The 20,585-nt window shown below is 32.4% G+C and overlaps 1 protein-coding gene and 1 long non-coding RNA gene across 2 annotated transcripts; one reads left to right on the top strand and one right to left on the bottom strand.

Annotated features, from left to right (window-relative positions):
- Nucleotides 1-11,116: 11,116 nt before the first annotated feature.
- Nucleotides 11,117-17,228, bottom strand: LOC134255028 (uncharacterized). The gene is made up of 4 exons (XR_009989432.1): nt 12,953-17,228; nt 12,724-12,830; nt 11,343-11,591; nt 11,117-11,249 (listed from the first exon to the last, which is right to left on the bottom strand). It is a non-coding gene; the product is annotated as an uncharacterized LOC134255028 (long non-coding RNA).
- Nucleotides 17,229-17,412: 184 nt separating this feature from the next.
- LOC134255027 (uncharacterized) lies at nt 17,413-20,585 on the top strand. The gene is made up of 2 exons (XM_062737558.1): nt 17,413-17,726; nt 18,065-20,585. Exons 1-2 carry the CDS (start codon nt 17,689-17,691, stop codon nt 20,151-20,153), a joined length of 2,127 nt encoding a protein of 708 aa, XP_062593542.1. The 5' UTR covers nt 17,413-17,688; the 3' UTR covers nt 20,154-20,585.

Genomic DNA, 20,585 nt, shown 5'->3' with positions numbered 1-20,585 from the left:
CGAGCGACATGTTTATCCTCAGGATTCTTGTAAGTTATGAAAGTAAAATATAAACCTGAAACGGAAGTCAATATTTATTTTGCAAGTTAGCAATAAGTGTTCTTTCTCAAGATTGTATTAAAATGATTATTTTGTTTATGGGGTAATTATCTTTTATGGTAATGTAAAGTTGCATAATTTTTATATTAACATGAAAAGGCAAAAGGCAAAAATTGTAGAAAAAAAAAACGAACAAGGATTGACTATTATTTCATTTTCTTGAGACCCACATTTGGCCTACGGGTTATTCTCAAAAAATAGATTAAAAAATCATCACACACTTGATCATTGCTTTTGTCCTACATGTATATCGCATATAAGCTTCACATTTCAATTCTAAAATATTAAACCTTTAGGAAATATGAGTTTATTTGCAATTCCGAGACTTTATACCGATTTTATTTACACTTAAACTTTTTTTCAATAGACGTAAAATCAAGCAGTTGAATTAATTTGCCTTTTGGCCCCTGGACACACAACTTATACTCTTTATAGATTTTTTTTCACCCATGAATTGACTAGAAACCACTCTTTATGTAGTGTGCACTCACATATGCAACAAGAATTAATTTTCTGGTACATAAACGCACTTGTGTACAATATGATAACAAGAAAGATTTAATATATGTAAAAGCATGTTAAATGCATTAAATTTCCCAATGATTTGTAGTCATGTATAAGTAAATATAACATATCTGACCGCAATTTTACATTGCAATTTTTTTCAAGTCCTGCATTTGTATTCCGTTAAAAGTTTCTTTTAGGGAAATAAACCCTGTATTATTGCCTTTAGTTATTTCCTTCACACCCAATAAATTTTCATTTTCTGTTTTTGATTCATTTCCTTTCATAAAACTTTGATGCTCTTGTTTCCCTTCAATCATATTTCCGGCCGACCCTAGCATGCCTCTCATCTTTTTCATCAGTCTAGAATCCGCCATTTCCTCTCGACGTAATCTTCGATACTCCCTCTGAAATATACAGGCCACGAAGCAGTTGGTCATGGAAAGGAAGGCAGCTACAGTACATAGATTCCAGTACCAGACATTGGGATTCAGCTTAACGGCAAACACGGTTATCCCGACAAAAAGAAACATACCTAGAATCAGATAAGTTAACATTAGATTTTGTTGCACATGTGTTAATATAATGTTTGTGATAATAAAAATATCAAATGTTTTGTCTTTAATCAGCTCTGTATTGATATCAATTGGGGGACTTTTTATCATGCTTTTTTCAAAAAAAAAAAAATCAATTGCTTAAAAATTTACTTTCAACCTAAAATAACTGTTGATATAACAAAGAAGTACTACAAGTTTTATAAAAGGAAAAAAGACGTTAAACAAATAAAAATTAAACACTCAATTAACAGCTTAAAAGTCTATTAATAAAAAGAATGTCTTAGGAGAAAATTTGAAGAATGATTTGTATACTATTTTCCCCTAGGTTATGTTTTTTCACTATCCTTCTGTATTAAGATTTGCTCGCTCAGCATTTTTTATTGTTATAATATTAATAAACAATAAAGAATTTTGCTAGAATACAAATTTGAAAAATACTCACAAGACGTAAAATGCAGCAGTACAATTAAATGGTAGCAATTTATTCGACATCGTCCCTTGCAAAGAAAGGCAAACCCAAAACAGGAGGCTTTCAACAATATGAGGAACACCTCCAAACACGCCGCCAGGCAGAATAGGGCGAAACTCCCTTTGAGAGAACAGGCTGAAATAAAATGTTATTTGACTTACATATTACAATGAACGAAGAGGATAGCGAACAGTGTTCAATCTGAAAAGAAATCTATAAACAATTATGTGAAAAGGACACAAAACGTGACCCCGGGCCCTGGAGTTTCCAGAGGGGGATAAGGTGGATAAGAGGAGTAAATATCCCCTTGTTGACTGGTCAAAAATACCACGAGCTGTATGGATTAATCAAGGATAGTTTTGATTGTCATATACAAATAAAAAAAAATAGAAGAGATTATATTTACTTACATGTTTCTAGATCGTTGAAAATTGTTGGGTTTTCTAGATACATAAACGTTATTATTGGCGCTGCAGTTCCTATGGTGACAACAGAAGTTACGATTCCAAATATCTCGCGAAAATAGAAAAAGCCGGTTTTTGCCTCCATATTCTGGGATATGCTATTAATAGATGCACAGTTGTTTTCGTAAAACAACAATTGTTTCCGTTTCTTCAGGAAACTTATATGCGTATGTTATTTTTCAGTTTTAAATATATTTTATGTGAAATGTTAATGTTTATTAAAGTGTGTGTGTTTTGTGAATTAAAATAAACCATCATTGGATTAAAACTAATAAAAATTTTTAACTGAACTTTTGCTTTAAGCTTGAATAGACAATACAAACCGAGAAAAAAACACTGAAGTTCTTTGCTATCTTTTTATATAAATATGAAACTGTAATATAGTTATTGATTGATTATCTAATTAACTTTGGTACTTAACTTAAGCAGATATGCTCTATCAGTATAGAGTCTTCATTCGTTCAAAGAGTAACCTTTGATGTTTTAAGGGCCTCTTTTTGCCCCGAGCATGTTCTATATCGTGTTTAAATATTGTTCATTAAATCCAGATTCCAGTAGTACGTGACTATAGTCGGAATTTTGCCGTTCATTTTAGCCGGGTTTATGTCATCCTGTTCAAGGCAGGAAGTCAACCCCATAGTCGCCATTTTAAAGTTACGTGCAACAATATAGTTCTTATTCTCAACCGCTTTTGAGATAATACAAACGCTAAATAAAGCAACAAAAATAAAACGAAGTTTTATCTATACATGTATATATAAATATAAATAAACATTATCAGTAATGACTTTAAAAACTTCAGTCCTAAGTCAAAGAACATACGTCATTAGCGTGAGGATTTTTGATAATCAGTGTTATCATAGTTCTCTACACATACGAGGTAAAGCAGGAGAGGGAACCAGACTGGCCTGTTTGTGTTTGTTTACATTCAGCTGCGGTACCAGATTAATTCTGATTCTGACAAAATCGAACCGTGGTATTAGGATTGAAAAACTCACTGTCAGTGTCTCATCATTTAATTTGAAAGATTTAAAAATATCATCAAAATATAAACGTGATTAATGTAAAAATATCCATTCTACTCTGTAAATGAGCCCGGCTCTCTGTACTTCTGAGTACTTTGTTATTTGTAATAATGTAACAAAAAAATTTACGGATTTTCATTTAATTTCATTCAATGGAATAAGAGGACTTGCAAAAAACAGATAGGTAACAAAAGAATAACAGACGTACGGATAGACGAACAGTTATAGCGTAAATAATGAGAGAAACATTTTTCTATTTACAGAAAGTCTATAATACTGCTTAGTTCGTTTTTTCAGCACGAAAACAAAATTTCGTAACTAACACAACTTGATGTCATAATGGGCGCAGTATCAGCGTGATGAAGCATGCAGCCAAGGAAAACATTTAAAAACCACAAATAATGCGTAAATGTTCCATCGGTGCGGTAAATTCGTGTAATGCTATTTGAAATTTGTTGACCAATCTATTCTTGCAAAATTGAATAGTTTTATGACCGATTTGTTATTTAAACAGGTATCAAGAAGGACAAGAATCAAAGTATGTTAGCAGATACTGTGAAATCCCCCACCTATTCAACTTTAGATAGATGTTCCTATGGATCCAGATGTATTAAAAGATATTTGTTGTGTTGCAAACAATAGAATGAGTAGGAGTGAATGAACAATTTGCTCGTTAATTAAAATTAAAAAATGAGGGGGTGATCATCAATTGGTTCTGATTGTGATGGTGTGAAGGAGGTTATTTATTTTCTTGCCTTTGAAATGGACAGAATTTGAAGTGTCAGGTTATTTTTTCCAAGATCACAAGAGACAAATTATAACAGATTTTTTCTTTTCACTAAAAAAAAAATAGATGAGAGGAGAAAAAATCTTCCTTGTAAATAACATTTTTTTAATTTCAGATTACATATTCTAAGTCAGATTATTCCCAAAATCTGTTTTCAGAATCAAATGGTCCTCCTTTTACATGTAAGGTGCTAAATAAATATGATTAAATAAAGTCCAGTCATATAATATTTTGCACCTTCACTATAGTCTACAATGTCGCTTTCTTTTTTTTATAAATACATGTAACTGCAAAATCGTCAAATTAATTAAATATAAGACAAAAATGTATCAATTTAACTTTTAAATAGATATTATTTATTTACATGTTTACCATATATATCCATGTACACATCATTTGGACATGAAGTTTAAAACTAAATCCAGGCTAAGAATCATTATGTTGTGTCACAAATTCTTGAGAGGGACATTACACAACATACAAACAAAGCAAAGGCTGAAATATTTGCTTCAGAAAATAACTACACCTACAGACATCAATATATCAGCAAAGCCTGTGACCAAAAAACCATGAATTGAAAGGCAATGGCAAGAAGAAATTTAAAGTACTCATTATGACAGGAAAGCTAGCTTTTATAGAACATACTATGCATGTAGAAACTTTTCTCAAGGTTAAAGAAATAATTCTGTTTGACTAGAACATGCAGTTCCCTTTTTTAAGAGTGTTATTTTTAACTAGTGTCTCATTTCTCCATGTGATGTACATTTTAATATAAAAGTACATTGGCAATTACGCATTCATGTTAAGGTTACAACCAAATATTCTACTTACCTATCTGATATGACGTCATTGTAAGCTATATGACGTAAACGTTGGATATAACAATATCTTGAAATCGATATTTAAGATTGATTTGAGGTCGTAAAAATGAATCAAAATATACAGAGGCATTATATATACAGAATCTTGTCGTTTCTGGATCTGTGTATTTATCACAGGGGTAAAATACCGAACCCATGACCTCATAACTGTTTATCAGTATTAGCAGAGTGCAAGTGAAACGCAACGAGAATTCAGGTAAACAAACACAAGACATCAGAGTTTAAAAGCATTTAGAATGAATATCATGTGTGATTCATGTGGGAATAAAGCTTATGAAATGTATGATAATATAATCCTATATTTTTAGCCTTTCCTCTGTCATTCGTAACGAAAAAGATGCAAAAGTTCAAAACTACGCCGCATACTTTAAAATTTAAACTTTGTTTCTATCTAAACTTCCTATTTTACTGTTTTTGGAAAGTGCTGCTAGAATCGTAACTATGGTTAACAGGAATTGATGCATTTTTTCAATCTTATGAACAAAATGTAAAATTTTTTGGAAATTTCGTCCGAAAGTGTTGGATAATTATTTCTGCGATAGGACAGTAGGATTCTAGCAGCACTTTTCATGGTACAAAGATGTTTTACATAACTATTATTACAAATTGAAATTAATTATACCAGGGGTAGTGTTGAACTTTTTACTTTTTCATTAAGGCATATTTTCTAATTATAGACATCACGTGGTGACGTCGCGGTGAAGCGCTTCCTGTAGTGTATGTCCCATTAAAGTCAATAGAATGTATAATGATAGCAAAAGTTTTATCCTTGAATTTTCCGATTTATTAGTGTCACGTATTATTGAAAAAGTGTTTATTTGCCGAATTCTGATCCGTATGCTGTCTTAACAAACCCTCGTAGATATGTGCTAAAACTATTCATTGCAATGTCAGTTTTATTGCCTGGCCATTTTAATGTCACCTGAGTAAACTCGGGTGACCTATTGCTTTCCGTTGTCGTGCGTTGTGCGTCGTGCGTTGTGCGTCGTGCGTCGTGCTCTGTGCGTTAACATTTGAACATTTTCAGCTTCTTTGAAACCACTCAATCAGTTTCAACTAATTTTGGCATAAAGCATCTGTGGGTGGAGGGGAACAAAAATTTTTAATTTCATGGTCTCTGCCCCCCTCCCCCCCCCCTGGGGCCTGAGGGGTTTGGCCAAAACCACTAAATTTGATACAATTTTTAAAAATCTTCTTTACTCCTGGACATCAAGCAGTCAAACTGTTTGCATGATTGTAATCAGCATTGAGTCGTCTACCAAAATTGTGAAATTTATGGCCCCGGTGTCAGGGGCTCTAGTGCTAGGGCGGGACTATATAGATCATATAGTGAAAAATGCATTATTTCTTTGAAAATCTTCTTCTCTGCTCCTAGGCATTAAATAAACAAACAAAGCACATAGTTATGTTGAAAAAGACTGCCTCTTCCAAAATTGAGAATTTTATGGCCCCAGAGTCAGGGATTTTTGGGTTAGGACAGGGCTCTATTGATTATATAGTAAAATGCATTAATTCTTTGAAAATCTTCTTCTCTGCTCCTGTGTATTGAATAAACTAACTCAGTATATAGTTATGATAAACAAGAGTGCCTCTTCCAAAATTGTGAACTTCATGGCCCTAAGGTTAAGGGTTCTGGTGGAATGGTGGGGCTCTATTGACTATATATTGAAAATGCATTAATTCTTTGAAAATCCTTTTCTCTGCTCCTTGGTATTAAATAAACTAACTGAATACAAGGGTATAATGGGCAGGAGTGCCTCTTCCAAAATTGTAAATTTTATGCCCCAGGATCAGGGATTTTTGTGTTAGGGCAGGGCTCTATTGAGTATATAGTGAAAATGTATTAATTCTTTAAAAATTGTCTTCTCTGCTCCTGGGTACTAAACAAACTAACTAGTAAGTACATAGTTATGATGGACAAGAGTGCCTCTTCCAAAATTGTGAATTTCATGGCCCCAGGGTCAGGGGTTCTGGTGTACGGGTGGGGCTCTATTGGTTATATAGTGAAAATGCATTAATTCTTTGAAAATCTTCTTCTCTTCTCCTGTAAAAAAAAAAGAAAAAAAGGGGGGGGGGACCTTTGATATGAAATTTCTATTTGGAGACATGAATGAGAATGAAGACATTTCGAGATAGATCGTAACAGGATACAGTTAGTAAACATATGAAACTAAAATAGACAAATTAATGTTATATAGCATTGTGAAGACTGAAAATGTTAACTTAACTCATTTATCAGCTCTTCCCAAAGTTTTGAAATTAGCATTATTTATTCATCAATCAATGCCTTGTCACATTATAGTTTGATGCCAAATTGTGGGCGTGACATAATAACTGATTCTTCTTGCAAATACGCCAAAGCAACGTCAAATTCAAATCTGAATTTACAGCCAGTCCTATGGTACAAATATGACAGACCAAAGAAAAAAAGGAAAAAAAGAAGCAAATATAAAACAATGTTGACAAATTAACGTGACTTTCCGGGATGGTTAAGATGCCTTATCGCTTTTCGTGACGTGCGCAGAATGGACAGTCCAGCGAGGGTCACTATACGAGGTATATAAAACCATAAGTGATAGTGACCTCTATCTTCTTCAGATCGAGGTTACACTGAAAGGTACAATCATATATTACAAATATATTAACATTTATTCAATAAAAGTATAGGTAATTTTATTTTAGGATATATTGCATAATTTCATACATAATTGTCTTTTTTTTTCAATTGCTTATAATGTTCGCTTAAGGTATTGGTTTTAGAAATGGTGCAATTATATCAAATATACAAGGATATTTATTCAATCAAAGGAGAGCCAATGTAACTTTACTATATACTGTGCATACTGTAATTCAATACATACATGTATTTGTCTTTTTTTTAATAACTAATAATGTTCGATTAAGGAATTGATTTTACTAGTTTATAACTCAAATAATATAATGATATCAATATTTTGTTTATCTCTAACAAAAACAATGAAACATAGGCTTGGTCGGTAGAAAATACTACCTGTTTCTACTTTATACTCAAATGGACGAATTATTCTGTAATGAAAGACATTGAGATGTAAAAATGTAAAAAAAAAAAAAATATTTTTGCTCATAAAACTGATGACTGTCATCCGCAAATTTCCGATAAGTTTAATATTGGATTATAAAGATTTTTATTCGGGAAATATGGCTTCATAGATTTTTTTTTTATTTTACCAAGAAGCTTTACCAAACTATCATACTTAGCTTTAAATGCTCTCTTTAAATTAACAATTGCATCCGGCCTAAACCATTATATATTTAGCATTTTATTATAGTAATATGTTTATGTTATGGCTCCATTTGTGTTTCAATCATTTAACATTTGATGTCGCTGTTTCTTTTCAATAAGGCCACTATGTATTTTTGCCTTAAAGCTGTTGGATAAAAAAATGAACATTGCTGAAACTAAAAAATAAGTTTCCTTCACCTCTTCAAACCAAATATTGAACTTTCCGTGGATAAAAAATGTCATCGAAAAAAACTTGTAATTTTAGGGACTGTCTAAAATAAGTTCGTTTGGTATAGAAACATTTTTGAACAATTCTCTTCTTGAGATGTCAAGTACCACAAAAAACATTTAGTTATATCTCCTAAGCGGCTATTTAGGTAAAAAGATCTAAAAAAAATATCTACGAGGGTTGTTCGAAAAGTACATAAGCAATATTCTTAACCATCATACCATTTTCACAAGAGTAAAGATCAATGAATTTACTTAAACTTTTTGCAAGAGTTTAAACTATAATCTGCTCCTTCGTAGACAATCTTTTAAGTCCCATTTAAACTAAGAAACTGTCTGTTCTATTATATACGAACGAGTGGCTTTTTTTCAAATATATTTTCTGGTTTTTCTAGCATTTTCAGAGTTCTTTTGAGAAATATGAAATAGAAATATGTTTATTTTATGGCTCCATTTATGTGTCAATCCCAACGTTTTTATGGTACCTCATTGGGTTCTTCAACGAACTTTATATATACATTTATAATATTGATATTCTTCTATGAAATATTCACAAAGTATTACTATTGGAAAATCTAAAATACATAATAAAACTTTAATGGTCTTAATAAAACTTTTAATTTAAAAAATTCACTTTTTCTGATACCATAAAAGAGAAGACTTGACAACAAAGTTATAATTTTAGATTATCATTTTGGAATTTTCTGAATACAAAATCCAGTAATATTTTGCGTCTCATATTCTTTCTCTTTTACTTAAATAAATATCAACTTTATAAATTCCCCTTATCCAGGCATTCAAATTAATACTACATGTAGTTACCATTCACATTTCTCCTCATTCTGTTACCCCTTTGTTTTTATTTTATTATAAGCATATCGAATTTGAGGCCATTTTAACAGATTTACTAAAACAGAGGGGGCATCCCTGACTGTGCAATGAACAGGACGCAAGACATAGGATGATGTGTCATAAATGCTACCTGGGGCCCCTTTTTCCACGACGAATGATATTTAATCTACAAAGATGTTTGTAGTTTTCAAACATGAGTGATCAATGGGCGGGTCTTCACACACTAGAGGGATATGCGTGTCCAAGAAGATATTATATGTCTATTGTTATTATTTCACACATGTATATTCATTGTCCAATTCCATGACAGAACAACAAAGCATGCTAGTTTACTAGGTTTACATTTTATCACAGACACGTGGTTTAGGTTAATTTACCTGTTATAGTTTTCTACATTTCGAACTTTTTTAATGGTTAGCCAAGGCTTTTATACTTAATAATAAACATGAATTTTCAGCATTTACGGTTTTTATGACAGGAAATGCACATAAAACGTGTATTCACTGATACATTGTCAGCATATTTTTTTCTCAGCACAACCATTTATTCATACATTTCGTTGTCCAAATTGAGATTTTTCAAATGAGGGAAGATAAAAAATACAGAGCTATTGATGACTTTTATTTCATTTCATAGATGCATAACTGCAAAAGAACAACATTCTTTAGAATATAATACAAATTTAAAACCTATAATACTTTCTGTGTGCCATTAAGAACAGATATATTTCACATATTATACATGTACATGTATCTGTTTTTCGAGTAAATGAAATGAAAATCGACAGCTTAATCAGTTATCAATTTTGAATCATCGTTACTCTTTCCACTATACTGAGTCAAAGTACATCCAAATATGTGTTCAACAGTATACACAAACATAAGTAAACTACAGAATATTAACAGTCAGCATTTTGCAGCCTGTGGCTAATTTATAAAAACAAATACAGTCTAACGTTATGTTGCGTGTTCACTGAAATCTCCCATACAAGTTGTTAGACCTTTATTTTACACACTGTATTATCTAAATTAAAATACATACAAACAGTTATCATTCACAGCTATTCAAATATTCAACGAATTCGTTGATTACATTAAATGACCTAGATATTCTAGGTTGCTTTGAACCTGATAACGGTTCACTAAAACATTTCGTAACCCATTATGTGGATCCCTCTTGTGGATTAGCACCAACTTAGACAAATTAAGAGAATTTGCAATCAACTTCTTTGAAATCATGGAAGATACAATCTTTGCCCTCACAAGGGGCTCTCAAGACTTCTTTATGATATAATACTTCAATGTGAACACATCATTAGCTGTACACAGAGCCAACAACTTCATTTCAAAAAGTTCCCTCAATGCCTTCACATCAGCAATAGCATTATGAGCCTCGTAATCTTTTCCAATGAAAGTATTTACAATAGTGACTTGATTAAAATCTTTAACATAATATTTTCTGAAAGATTTCCTAGACACTTGTAGGGTATCTATAAAACCAGTGACAGTTCTAGCAAAACTGTCAAGTAATTTACATTTGACTAGCTGATTCATTAACACGGGTTGGTCAAAACATCGTATATTGTGCCCAACCAAAATAGGTTAGCTGTCAATAGTCTTAAAAAATCCAACAAACAGCAGAAGTCCTTCAAGGGGCTCTTTATGGTCTACCTTTTTGCCATTATGCTTCAGCACACCACCGACAAAAGTAAGTCCAGTTGCTGCAGATGAATAAAGACTAACTGGGGACTGCAGTGTCAAGTACATGTTGAACTCTCTCTCTCTCTCTCTCTCTCTCTCTCTCTCTCTCTCTCTCTCCACATACATCTGCAATCTGAACAATGTCTCATGTCCTGGCTGAAATAAATAAAAGAAATAATGAAACTCCCATAGTGTATACTTCTAAGTCAAGTGCAACACAATTCTCTTAACCAAAATATAATATTTATATTATCGATATTTTTACAAAGAAAAAACTAGTTCACAAACTTAAACCAGTAGTCTCTAGGTCAAATACCACGTAAAATTTTTTGGTTCTCGGTAGTTGATCTAATTTATTCAAAGGAAATGTCGTCAGAATCAACTTCATCACTCAAACCAATTTTGCTGCTGTATGTATCCGCTGCAATAGAAATGTTCGGAAAAAAATGATAGGTAAAAACAAACATCACACATATAAATTAAGCTTCAGATAAGTTGTATTTATCTGACTTACCTTAAAGAACAGATTGGAATCTCAATATGAGTGAAAAATTCTCGAGAGGGTCGATAAACAACATATTATCAATCAATAAAGAACAGATTGTGATGCATCTTTTGCAGACCTCTCTGACTTCAGCTCTAAACGTCTCCACTTTGTGCTCCGCTTTGCTTGTTGTAATCGCTTCAGCTTCAGTCTGCTTTGTAGGATCCTGGAATGCTTGAGGGTGTATCTTCCAGGAGACATTGTCAGTCTTTTATTCACCTGAGAAAAATAACAAATATGAAATTGATTTTTTTTTCTGGAAAAGAAAAAGAAGAATCAACAGATCCTTATCAATATGTAAAACATATAATAAATATTATGTTTTTTTTCAAGTAAAGAGATTATATATTTCATGGAGTAAAAAATCAAATGTGTCTGCATTAAAATGTATTAAAAATAAATTCAAACACTTTAAAGATATGATTCTCTAAGAACTTTCAAAACCCTTAAAAATTAATCATGCATTAAAAATGAAACTGGGTAAGTAAATAAACAAATGTAAACAAGACAAGAACAAGAACTACACAAACAAGTTTAGGCTATATATGGGTATTTTTTATGTTTCCTTTTAAATACTTTACTTTATAGATATTGCCTAAATTGCCATGTGTGAAAATCAAAAGAACATCCAGGAACATCTTTTTCATTTGTATACCTTTGTTATATAATTATACCCCTCATTTTTCTGACAGACAGTTGCAAATACTTTACTATGCAGACTATCTGAACCTCCATAAAACCTATGAACAGTTTAGTTAACATAGTCCAATTAATAAAAGGTATATGTTTTATCTATTTGCATGCTTTTTATCATTGCATAAATTTGAAAAAAAAACGTACATTCTTTTAGGCACTTTACTAGAGACCATGTGGTTAAAAATTTCTTTCACTTGAGTGGATCCCATCAACACCAACTCGCCCGGTCTGCATACTTCTCAAACAGCTTTTCTAGAGCTGGTCTCAGAGGTTTACTTGTTAGAGGTTTTCCATATGGCAATTTTTTTGGTTTGAAACCAGTTTGTTCACTCCTGCAACAGGTGACATACATGGAATGGTCTCCTTTTAAGATTAAATACGCTAATACAAATAAACAATTCATTCATTATCATGAACTTAGACCAATTTCTAAAAACATCTAAAAATATTGAAAAAGCAAAATTAGTTTTCTTGCCAACGTCAAACGTAAATATATGGTCATTCTTTTTGCAAGTAGTATTCTTACCATATAAATGAGGAACAATTTTCCCCAGATCATTGGCTAAAAAAAAGACCCAATAATTATCATGCATGACATATTTTTTTTTTCAATAATTCAAATTATTTTGACAAATACCAATGAAAGTAAATGTACTTTTTCTACTTCCTCTAATAGGCTGGTTCGACAACTTCCATCTGCCACTTTACTCAGTGTACTGCCAACTTCCTTTTTACTTTCCTTTAGACCTTCCTCCGAAATTCCTGGAATGTTTAGCACTGCTCAGAAGGCATTTAAATGAGACTCTTTGAAGCCACCACTGATCATTCCTAAAATATTACAAGCACAATTATCCGAGTTTATTTCAGAACTATAATACACTTACCTTCTGCTACTTTCGTATTAATATCCCAGGCTTTTCCTCCCATTTCTGTTAGATGTTTTTGTCTGTTGGGACATCATTAAGTAGCCTACACTCTTGGTATCTACACTGCACTTGGAGAATTTGAGCGAGTCGGAATCTAGTCTCTCCAACACAATGGGATTAATGCAAAGGTTGCCCACATCTCTTGCACTCCTTTAAATTAATAATTTTTACCTGTTGGCTCAACAATTTGACCTATGCAGAAAAGATGATCAATCATGTTTATATTGATTTCGTAGAGACAATATTTTAGAACTATCGTCACAATGCAACAGTTTTGAAAAAATGTCATTAAAAAACTGTTATAATGAGAAGACACAATACTGAGAAATTTCTACCAACATTTTGCAAAATACAAAGAAAGTAAAAATGATTTCAGCTCAAAAACAATTTACAATTCATTTACCTCATTAGAAAGATAAAATTTTACCCTAAAGAAATGGAATTTTCCTCTGGTCCATGATACTGAGCACAAAATAATATGTTTTAAAAGTGATCCGAAAGTCAATTAATAAGGAGGATCGTAGACAGTTAATCAGTGTGTACAATATAACCCCCTGTCAGACACGGGGTTTACTGGTGAACTCAGTGTCAACACATTAACATAGAAATGTTGTTTGATTTCACACCAAATCACAAAGAACCATCTCAGTTAAAGGGAACATTAAGGAGAAAATAAAGAAAACACTCTCCAGTTTATAGTACTATACAATTACATAGAGGCGTCTTAATGTTATACACAGGAGACCTCATAAACAAACTCAAAGTAGTTTTAATTCACTTGGTAGTTAGGAGTTAAAGGTACCACTATGGAGAAAGTATGTTTTGTTAAAATATCTCATGGTTCAGACCGTTCTTCAAATTTCATACAGGATCCAAAAGTTCAGACAAAAATTTAATTTTTCTCTGAGGATTTTAGTCACACTCTGATCAGAAGTAATTTTAACTTCATAGGCTGGTGCACTGACTGGAATTAAAGTAAACTGGTCACCAGCTCAGCAAACATGTAACTAAATTCAACAGTTAATTAGGACTTTAATTAAATTCCATAAAATCTCATTAGTTACAGCAACAGTGTTTCAGATTAAAATTCGGATTTTATGAAAACCACTTAGTCCCTTGTTCATGACAGCCATTAAAGATGTTTTAAATCAACTAATTGGAAAACGCTATACCCTTGTCTTCATTCAAATGACATGATAGGAATTCAATTTACATACCAGTAAGATATTTTACTTTTTAAAAAAAAATAATCTTCTTCAGAGGGATTCCTGAATTTAAAGGGGAACTCTGAATTTTCATTTTATTTTTAAACCAAAAGGTTCCTGACCATTTCCGATTGTAGAATTCATAAAAGAAACAAAGATAATGCTGATTTTAAAAGTAAAATTTAATTTACGTGCCTTGTATGTAAATTGATTCCCTATCAGAAAATCAGAAATTTAACCAGGCTTTATCCAAAGAAAAGTCTAAAACATGTAGAATAAGAAATTTTAAGATCATATGCATATAACTCATTCTTCAGTACTGAATTCAGATGTGTGACCAAAGGGCTATTTTTACAAATAATAAATTTCATAAATTTATGCATATTAATTGAGTCAGTAACTTTCCTGCTTCTGAAAAAAAATAATTGGAAGATAATCTGAAGTTTTAAAGAGGAGATAGGTGTCCAAATGTACAAGCATGTCTGAAATTTTATGTACGTAACTTGGTGTCCACAGTGACTATTTTTTAAATCAATAAGCTATTCTTTTCTGGTGAATCCTTTTTGAGGTATATAAAGTCTAGTTTGCATGTTTTATTGCATGACTTATTTCTGCCATATCCATTATAATCAGAAAATATATTCAAGATTACCAACGGGCACCGTTACTTACATAAGCACTAAACAAGTGCCATGTTACTAGAATTTAACAAGATGTAAAAATATGAAAATTATATAATCAATGAGGTATGATGAGATCCCGTTTAATGTTATATTAAAAGGAATTTATTTAAAAAGTCACAATTTTTATTTCTAGTTTCAAAAAAGGAGAAATTATGTAAGTACCATGGACACCTAACTCTGAATCATGCTTTAAAATAGAACAAAAAGAAAATAATAAAAAGACAATCGAACACTTGTTTTTAATACTTTTAATATACCATTTCAAAGTTTAATAATAGACTAGCTTTCAAGGAGAATAAATGCAGACAAATAAATTATCAGGTCTTCTATTTTGAGTCTTGTGGATCTTTGTGTCATTGTTACGAACATAATTCAGTCATTTCTTGTACATCTGAAAGAAAAAAAAATATATAAAACAAAATACACCATGATGTAATCAATACATATGATTTTGTATGGTCATAAGCTACATATTTTAGTTTCTGATTAATATCTACATGGTATAAAGACACAATGATGTGTGAAACATTCACTAAAATTGATACAATATGAATATACTTACTGAATCTATTATGTACGTAACTTTTTTTTACACATGGGCACACTGAGCATCGCCATGATTTCTAGCAGATAGCTGCGCCACCTTGCTAATTTGGTTTCCAATTTATAATTTTACCACTGCTACGGACTTCCTGAGCCAAACTTATGATTCATTGGGTGTCATTTTAGCAATCATACTGAAAGCTATTATGTTCGTAACGGTCAAGACACTAAACATTTTACAATCAGAGATTATTTTAAAATTACAAAAAGAACTGAGTTATGTTCATGAAGCATATTGTTAAAAATAATATATCACACATACTCATTATTTAAACACAGAAATTGAAATTGACAAATTATCTAATGGTTGTAGAGAAGTGTCAAAAGCTTCAATGCATATGGACACAATGCCTTATGAACATAAACCATATTTTTTAAAGTTCAGAAAAAAAATAATAAGGATACTTTTAGCATGTTGACAAAATAAATATATTATTTCATTTATATACTAAGACAATGTACACATATATCCTGCCAAATGATTTCATTTTTAAATAAAACAATATGTTTATGCCTATTCGAAAATTATATCACATTTTCTGTGATTGAAATCCCCTAAATGCATTAAGACAACAATGACCAATATTTTTTTTTATTTCTCAACACACATTCTTAAAAGTATTTAAACTATATCCTTACACAAATATCAAATCATATCAATATCAATATATCTGCTTACACATTATTTATTGGAAAATAAAGGAGAAAAAAAAATATATTCTAAAAATTCACCAGTATTGAAGAATGTTATATGTGAGCAGATATTTTTTAATGAAGAATTTGATTTCAAATTCATTGACTTTTTGTTAAAGACAGTGTCCACAGAGAAATCAATTTCCTGGAATATTGTCAATAACTTTTAAAATTTTTGTCTTCTTTAAATCCTGACACATGAAATAAGTAAAAAAAAAAGTATAGATCCTTTCATATAAAATCTCACTCCATTTGATAAGTGGCAGTACATGTAGTTTTAAAAATTTTCAGCCAGCCTCTTGAAACACATTCCTATTACATCAACTCACCATCAAAAGAAATTGATTCAAGATAAAAGTTCAAAATTGGCGAAGCCCGCTATGCATAAATTATCCCATCTTTCCGATATCGTTGATGTCTCTAGTATACTCTACTAACTAGACAGTGATTCCTTATATTTCCATTTCACTATATAATCAGTACAGCCCCACCCCAACACAAGAACCTCTAAACCTCAGGCCATAAAATTCACAATTTTGGTAGAGGCATTCTTGCTCATCATAACTATGCACACAGTTAATACCTAGGAGCAGAAAAGAAGATTTTCAAAGACATAATGCATTTTCACTATATAATCAAAAGAGTCCCACCCTTACACCAGAACTCCTGACCCTAGGGTCATAAAATCTATAATATTGGTAGAGGCATTCTCTTGCTCATCATAACTATGTACTTCGTTGGTTTATTTAATACCTAGGAGGAGAGAAGATTTTCAAAGAATTAATGCATTTTCACTATATAATCAATAGAGCCCCATCTTGAAACCAAAACCCCTGATCCCGGGGCCAGTACATCAAGTTGTGACGCACGTCGACGGACGAAAACAGACAGCAATAGGTCACCTGAGTGACTCTCATCAATATGTACATGTAACAGCATATGAAGTTTGATGAAAATATCTTAATTTCTTTGAATCTGAGCTTTGAACTGAGCTAACTGCAAAGTGTGACGGAAGGACAGAAGATGAACACTATCTGCCCGGCCATATTCATGACGGGACATAAAAACCATTCTTAGCAATCCACAATTTGATACCTATCCTATTATAATGCTACACTTTTGCTTAAGGACAAAACTAATTCCATAGCAGGAAATATTTTAAGCCAAAGTTCAAGTGTCGTTAATCCCAAGTCTGTATCAGAAAATTTCATCGAAAGTAACAGGAGTCCATAATACATGCAGGAAACGAAATTGATAACTGGAGTTATATTGGGTAAGTAGGAAATTTAACATTTTGACGGAATTTGATTCAGTAAGAAAGTTTTCATTTTTCTTAAGCAGAGTTAACTGAGATACGTCTACAATATTATATTCACTTGTCAAATTAAAATCGTCGGTGTCTGAGCTTGACCCCAATACCTATTGAGAGGAAGCTCCTTGTCTACCCACACTTTGCACCTCAGGTTAAATCTGTGACTTCACACTAGTACACATTAGCAGAAAGGAATATATGCCACTGAAAATGGACTCCATTAGAAGCTCACAAATGTAAGTTTTCATAACAAGAATTTATAACACGAAAAACAATTCCTAAATCATCTGAATCAGTGTAATTTGTTGACAGTAAAATTGGTTTTGACTTTTTACACCACTGAATTTAAAACATATAATATACATATCATAGACACGTTCAGTTATAAATTTTACTATTTAAAAGAAATGAATGATTTAGTTGAGTTGAAAAATAACTGATTCAGTTGAGGAAGTATTTTTTATTTTATTATTTATGAATTTCAAAATTATCAATTATGATTATCAAATTATAGATTTACAAAAGTGAAACATTAATTATACAAAAGTATAAATTCCACTTTAATCATTTTCAGTACTAAAGCCATACAACACATATCAGAGTCAGTGTTTGTGGGACTGTGTCGTAAAGTGGGAACCTCACAACTGGTGGCCATGAGGAGAGATGCGGTGGACATCAGTGAGATGGTGATAAATCAACAGAAAACAAGTGATGAGATCAGTAGGATGGTGAGTGGAAGTCACAGAGAAGGACTCAGACTGACAGGATCAGATATAGACATAATGTTCTGGAAACATGATCGCCGTGTGATCTGGGACTTATCTCAGTCTCAGTATTACAACACACACAGACAAACACTGATCCTCTGTGACTGTTCTGATAGTCCACCAGGATTTACTTTGTTATATTTACTGTCACCAAGCGTGAATAGAAAAATCCAGATAGTATGTGTTAGAATGAATAACGGATATTATGTATCTAGTTCTAAACACAGACATATCGTTTTATCTGAGTTATCACTACCTTATAACCCCACTCCACATAAATACAGACAGACCCTTTTATCTGAGTCATTTCCTTTTAACATCACTCCACATGGACCCTGTGCCAATGGAACATATGGATCACTAGAATTTGATCTTGCCCTCTGTTACGTCAGTGACTTTTGGCCTCCATCTGCCTCCCCATGGATAGACAGATGTCACTCATGGCCCCAGTCTCATGTTGTTGATGATATAGTGAAAAATGGATGTCATTTTGTAGCAATTGGACATAAGCTAGGAAATCATGAAGATCATGAATGGAGAATTTCTTTTTCCCTAGCAGAACAAAAACTTGTGTATGTAATGAATCACTGTCAATTCTTAACTTACGCCTTACTCAAATTGTTCCTAACAGAAATAATTAACAATGGAGTAGGTGAAGATGATAAATTACTGTGTTCCTATCACATGAAGACGGCAGCTTTCTGGGGGATTCAACAAAATGCAATACCTCAATGGTGTCCACAGAATCTCCTGGCGTGTTTCTGGGTCTGTTTTAAACTCATCCTCAAATGGGTGTATGAGGGAGTCTGTCCAAACTTTTTCATTCCAGGCAACAATATGTTTCTGAGTAAAATTCATGGTGTCAAACAACAGCAATTATTTAGAAGACTGTCAGAGTTGTATGAAAAGGGTTTAGCATTCCTGCTACGTAGTCCCTCCATTAGATCTTGTATCTTAGATGTCCTCTATAACCCCAGAAACTCCATCTGTACAGATGATCATACTCTGATTTCTGAGTATGAGTTTGATAGAGATTTATTTGAAGAAACACTACCTCATTACACAATACAAGGACAATTGGACATACAAAGCTGCATTATACGTCTACACACAATAGAACAGATGATAGGTTCACCCCTCCTGACACAGTATCAAGTCATTATGCTACAGAACATGACCGCTAGTGTCCTACATAGCACTGCTTTTGTGTTACACATGGAAACTTACACATCTGACAACAAACTGAGTTATAGAGCTGACAAAATGTCCTGTCACATGCTGAAATTAGCAGCAAAGTCTGGCTGTATTACAGAAATGCTGTACATAGCCATGTATTATTACAAGACACTTAGATACAAAGAAGCTTTATCTATAATAGAGATAACCAAGGTCAAGTTAGCACAGCCTTATGTGATGTATGCGTATAATGTATATAGAGAGATATATACTGAGGCTGTAGGGGGACAGTCCTGGTCTACAAAGATGAGACAGGCTCTAGCAATGGATATCATACTTTGCAATAGAATCCATTACATCAGTGAACTGATACCAGAACAACAGTCTTCTCTACAGAGACAAATGTCTGTATTATTCATCCCGCCCTTCGTACTGTTATACATGCTAGAGATTTTGTGCTACAGACATGTAGACACAATGCGAGCACAAACATCTCTAGATGAACTACAGACCCTTGTTCACTATGATCAGGGACGGCTTATACCTTTATATCTCAGAGACATATCGTGGCAGATTCTGGGGATTTGTCAACAGGTGACAGGGAACCTCCAGGCTGCTCTATACTCATACCAACAATCTCTCAGACAAAGTCCAAACAACAAAATACAAACAGCTACAGAAATGAGAATACAGAGTTTGTCAATGGATTCCCTTAATTAATTAAATGTCAGTTGATATTTGTAGGAGTTCACCTGATAGAGATTTATCATTTACATATCCTCTTCTGATTTCATATTTTCTTTTCTGTCTGTTTTATTACATGTATTATAAAGCTAATCATCAGCCTATAATAAAATGAAAGAGGCACTAGTGCTTATTATAATTACAGTCAAACCTGTATTTAGCAGTCACCTACAGGATCCTTAAATATGTGACCTTTAAAGAGAGGTGACCTTTGGATAGAGGTTCATCTTTTTAAAGGAATTTATCATACATAAAAATATGCCAGTTTAATTGTGTTGATATTATGTATTTAACTAGAAATATACAAGGAAGTTAGGTATTGGACATGAGTGATCTCACTTTTAATTTTATTAAATCCGCATGACTTTTGTGGATGAATTCAAACAAAATTAAATTAATCCTAGAAAA

The sequence above is a fragment of the Saccostrea cucullata genome, unplaced genomic scaffold (genome assembly GCF_032062105.1).
Source record: "Saccostrea cucullata isolate Sc308-1 unplaced genomic scaffold, CSIRO_AGI_Scuc_v1 ctg2003, whole genome shotgun sequence".
NCBI lineage: Eukaryota > Metazoa > Mollusca > Bivalvia > Ostreida > Ostreidae > Saccostrea > Saccostrea cuccullata.
This window is presented reverse-complemented; position numbering and strand designations above follow the sequence as displayed.

Excerpts from the sequence above, each read along its gene's own strand:
- LOC134255027 (XM_062737558.1), top strand. The coding sequence starts at position 17,689 with ATGCCACTGAAAATGGACTCCATTAGAAGCTCACAAAT. Across the intron at positions 17,727-18,064 it reads TCCATTAGAAGCTCACAAAT|TACTAAAGCCATACAACACA; the intron begins GTAAGTTTTCAT and ends AATCATTTTCAG.